The sequence below is a fragment of the Nicotiana sylvestris genome, chromosome 9, assembly GCF_000393655.2.
Source record: "Nicotiana sylvestris chromosome 9, ASM39365v2, whole genome shotgun sequence".
Classification (NCBI taxonomy): Eukaryota; Viridiplantae; Streptophyta; class Magnoliopsida; order Solanales; family Solanaceae; genus Nicotiana; species Nicotiana sylvestris.
This window is the reverse complement of record NC_091065.1, coordinates 66,999,883-67,004,956: the sequence shown is the minus strand read 5'-3', so window position 1 is coordinate 67,004,956 and position 5,074 is coordinate 66,999,883. Positions and strand designations below refer to the sequence as shown.

General features: G+C 43.1%; 1 protein-coding gene across 1 annotated transcript; it reads left to right on the top strand.

Moving 5' to 3' along the window:
* The first annotated feature begins 1,635 nt into the window (after positions 1-1,635).
* LOC138877701 (uncharacterized) lies at positions 1,636-4,477 on the top strand. The gene is made up of 2 exons (XM_070157331.1): positions 1,636-2,598; positions 3,800-4,477. The coding sequence occupies exons 1-2, from the start codon at positions 1,636-1,638 to the stop codon at positions 4,475-4,477; spliced, it is 1,641 nt and encodes a 546-aa protein (XP_070013432.1).
* Positions 4,478-5,074: the final 597 nt, after the last annotated feature.

Genomic DNA, 5,074 nt, shown 5'->3' with positions numbered 1-5,074 from the left:
CATTTCCCCTGACAGGAATTCATTGTCAAATCTAAAGAAGATGTCCTCGGAAAGCTTCCGAGAGTATACTGTCAAATGGCGCGAACAAGCAGCCAGAGTCAAACCTCCAATGGATGAAACAGAGATGGTTAGTGTCTTTCTTCAAGTCCAAGAGGTTGATTATTATTAGAACATGATGTCTGCGATGGGGAAGCCATTTGCCGAGGCCAACAAAATCGGTGAAATGGTTGAGAATGGTTTAAAAATAGGGTGAATCTTGAGTCAGTCTGCTATAAGGGCTACCTCCCAAGCAATTCAAGGCGGGTCTGGAGGTGTACCAAACCGAAAGAAGAAGGAAGAAGCAGCAATGGCAACTTCAAGTGTAAGAAAACCCATCCACCCAGACCTTATTTCTCTGAAAGAACCCCACAACATTACCACCCCCATCAGGATATGGCCTATGCTATGGTTCCTCAGCCATACGCAGTGATGAATGCCCAACCCTACGTTAGGCCATAACAACAATTTAACCAGAACCGAGCTCCATTTCCCAGAAATCAACCTCCTCACCAAGCTCATTATAATACCCGACCTCTACAAAACAACTTCCATGCCCGTGAACCACCCAAGATGGCAAACTTCATACCCATTGGTGAGTCATATTCCAGCCTTTTCCCCAAACTTGTCCAGATGGGTTTGTTGCAGCCTATACCCCAAACCAAGCAGAACCCAGCATTGCCCGCTTATAGAGCCGGTACTCGATGCGCCTACCATTTAGGGGCAGAAGGGCATGATACAAATGATTGTTGGACCTTGAAAAGAGCTGTGGAAAACCTCGTAGAACAAAAGTGAATAGTGCTAAAGGACGAAGACGTTCCTAATGTAACCAACAATCCATTACCGGCTCACAACAATGGGTCGGTTATTGGAATGATTTGCGAAGACAGGGAGTTTAACCCAGGTCTAAAAGCCATCATTGCCATAGCCGATATGGAAAAGAATCCAAAGGCTGTCACAAAACAAGACAAGGAGAAGAAGAGTAAACCCACCCCTCAGAAGACAGAAAAGAAAATAGAAGTCAAAACTGGGGCAGTACCCTCAAAAGATGCCGTTATTTATGTTCCCCTAGGCCACAAGAAAGAACAGATGTCATTGAGCCCTCCTAGAAGGTTTGAGCTAAAGAAGTGAGCTAAAATGTATGTGCCTAAAGGGACCTACGTGGTGCGGGGGCCAATAATTTCACCAAGGCTAAATGAGCCCGTGGTTATTGGTCGCACACAGCAAAGGCCCATGACAGATCCCACTGTCATTCTATGTAACTACAACAAAGCGGTAGTAACTTACAGAGGTAAAGAGATCTTGGGAGAAGTTAAGGAAAATAGCCAGGCTGAAAAATACCTCAATCTGGAGGAAGCGAATAATGCCACAAATAAGCGTTTCCCACCCAAGAAACCAGTGAGTGCTGAAGAAGCAGAAGAGTTCTTCCAAAAAATGAAAATGACAGACTACGAGATAATTGACCATCTCAGGAAGTCTCCTACTCAAGTCTCTTTGTTGTCTTAGCTAACGAATTCAACTGAACATCAAAAAGTGTTAATCAAAACTCTAAATGAAGCATACATATCCATTGAAACCACTGTAGAATAGTTAGAGAGGATGGCAGAAAGGTTTTTTGCAGTCAGTCAAATCTCTTTCAGCAAGAATGATTTGCCAATGGAAGGGGCCGCCCACAACAAAGCCCTTTATCTGACGGTTAAATGTGAGGGGTATTATGTGAAAAGGGTCATGCTAGATGGTGGTTCTGGGGTAGATATTTTCCCTCTCTCAACTCTGCAACGAATGGAAATCGGTACTGAGAGAATCAGGCCCAACAACGTCTGTGTGTGTGCTTTTGATGGCATTAAGAGAGATACAATAGGCGAGATTGATTTGATTCTGACTATCACCCTAGTGGATTTCAAGGTGACCTTTCAGGTCTTGGACATGGATGCTTCCTATAATTTCCTCTTAGGAAGACCTTGGATTCATGCAGCAGGGGTTGTTCCTTCTACTCTCGACCAGATGATAAAATTCGAACATGAAGATCAGGAGATTGTAGTTCACGGAGAGGATGAGCAATCGATTTACCGGGACCCATCAGTCCCTTGTCTTGAAGCTAGAGAAGGAAGTGAACATATAGTCTATCAAGCTTTTGAGGTTGTGGTCGCGGACCAATGTGAAGAAGGAAACTCGTGCCCTCAACCCTTTCTCTCAAATGCATCAATTATGGTTTCCAAAGAGATGATCAGACATGGTTACAAACCTGGGAAGGGGCTCGGAACTTCATTGCAAGAAATTACTGAACCTATCACCCTGGCTGCTAGTGAAAAGTTCTTTGGGGTAGGTTTCCAACCCACGCCAGCTGATGGAAAATGGGCAGATGAAAGAAAGAACAATGGTTGGGTCTTGCCTCAGCCGATTCCACATCTTTATAGGACATTTATCAGGCCTAAATACAATGAGGAAGAGGAAGATGAGGCCTTCATGGCTGAGGAAATTGAAGAAATATGTGGGGCTATGAGGCAGATGCTATATGAAACCTACATAGTTCAGCAGGGAGAAGGCTCAAGCACCGTTGAGGTGCTATACATGGGACCTAGTGCCAAACTGCAAAATTGGAAGGCTACTCCGTTCCCAATCAGGAGGGAATCCCGGTAGTCCAGTCCTGCCACTTGTTCTGCATCACGAGTTATTGCAGGGTGTAACTCAGATGTTTTCTTTAGTTTTCTGTCTTTAATTTCCAATGTAAACCCTGTTATCTTCAAATTCAATGAAATGAAATCAATATTTCATCATTCGTCTCTCTTTATTATTTATGATTTTTCTTCTTTTTCTTATTTCTTCTTTTAGTTCTAATAATGCGGCTTTAAATAACATGACATGCTTGCGGACTTCATGCCCAGATCCAAACACGATGTCTCATGGTGAAATAATGAACCAAGAACCAGAATATGATGAAGAAGAGGCTTTTAGGGAAATAAATCAAGAATTGGAACAATTTGAGAATAAACCTAAGCTGAACTTAAATGATAACGAGTCGGTTAATTTGGGTAGTTCTGAAGAAGTCAAAGAAACCAAGATAAGCATTCACACAGATGAAAAAACCCGGGACGCATTGATCTAACTTTTGTTTGAATTTAAAGATGTGTTTGCTTGGTCATACGATGACATGCCAGGACTAAGTGTTGATTTGGTGGTTCACAAGTTGCCAACCTACCCCGATTATCCCCCTATCTAGCAAAAGCAAAGAAAGTTCAAAACTGATATCAGTGACAAAATTAAAGAAGAGTTCACAAAACAGTTGAAAGCGGGGGTGATCCGAGTGGTTCGATACACCACATGGTTAGCCAATGTAGTTCCAGTGCCAAAGAAAGACGGGAAAACTTGAGTGCGTGTGGACTATAGAGATCTGAACGAAGCAAGTCCCAAGGATAATTTCTCTTTGCCAAACATCCACATCTTTGTAGATAACTGCAAACATGATATACAGTCCTTCGTGGATTGTTATGCAGGATATCACCAGGTGTTGATGGATGAAGAGGATGCAGAAAAAACAGCTTTCACCATACCCTGGGGCACCTACTATTACAGGGTCATGCCTTTTGGTCTAAAGAACGCCGGGGCAACCTATATGAGGGCCATGACCGCCATTTTTCATGACATGATGCACCAATAAATTGAGGTGTACATAGATGATGTGATCATCAAATCTAGGACCCAGGACGACCATGTTCGGGACTTGAGAAAATTCTTTGAGCGGTTACGTAAATATGATTTGAAGCTAAACCCAACCAAATGTTCATTCGGGGTTCCGTCTAGCAAACTCTTGGGATTCATAGTCAGTCGGAGGGGCATCGAGTTAGACCCAACAAAGATAAAGTCTATTCGAGATTTGCCTCCTCCAAGAACCAAGAAAGAGGTTATCAGCATGTTAGGAAGGTTGAACTACATTAGCCAATTCATTGCTCAGCTGACTTCTACATGTGAACCCATATTCAAGTTGTTAAAGAAAGATGCAGCAGTTAAATGGATGGATGAGTGTCAAGAAGCTTTTGACAAAGTCAAAGAATACCTGTCAAACCCGCCAGTCTTGGTCCAACCTGAACCTGGGAGGCCTTTGTTTCTGTATTTGAAAATCTTGGATAATTCTTTCGGATGTGTCCTCGGACAACATGACGTGACCGGGAAAAGAGAGCAGGCGATCTACTATTTGAGCAAAAAGTTCACAACTTATGAAGCCAAATATACCCTGTTGGAAAGGACTTGTTGCGCCCTAACTTGGGTCGCTCAGAAGCTCAGACATTACATGTTGGCCTACACCACTTACCTCATTACCAGGTTGGATCCTTTAAAATACATATTCCAGAAGCTAACGCCCACAGAGAGGTTAGCAAAATGGCAGATCCTGCTCATTGAATTTGACATAGTCTACATCACCCGCACAACAATGAAGGCCTAGGTGTTAGCAGATCACCTGGCTGAAAACCTACTTGACGATGAATACCAGCCTCTGAACACCTACTTCCCCGATGAAGAGGTAAATTCAGTTGAGATAACATCAGAAGACACCCATGCCTGGAAAATGTTCTTTGATGGAGCTGTGAACGCAAAAGGTGTTGGAATTGGGGCAATCTTAATCTCACCCACTGGTCAGCATTATCCAGCCACAACCGACTTCGGTTCTTTTGCACAAACAATACTACCGAGTATGAAGCCTGCATTATGGGTATGAACATGGCAATTGACCAAGATGTTGAAGAATTATTAATCATGGGAGATTCAGATCTGATTATCCGACAAGCTCAAGGAGAATGGGAAACTCGAGATGTCAAGCTTTTTCCTTACAGGCAACATGTGGAAGATCTTAGCAGGTGGTTCAAGTCAGTTGAGTTCAGGTACATTCCTCATTTTCACAATGAGTTAGCCGATGCGCTCGCTACTTTGGCCTCGATGCTGCCATACCCAGGCAATGCCCACATTAACCTATTGTAAATCCAAATTCGAGAAAGGAACGGTTACTGCCATATGGTTGAGGTAGAACCAAATATTCAGCCCT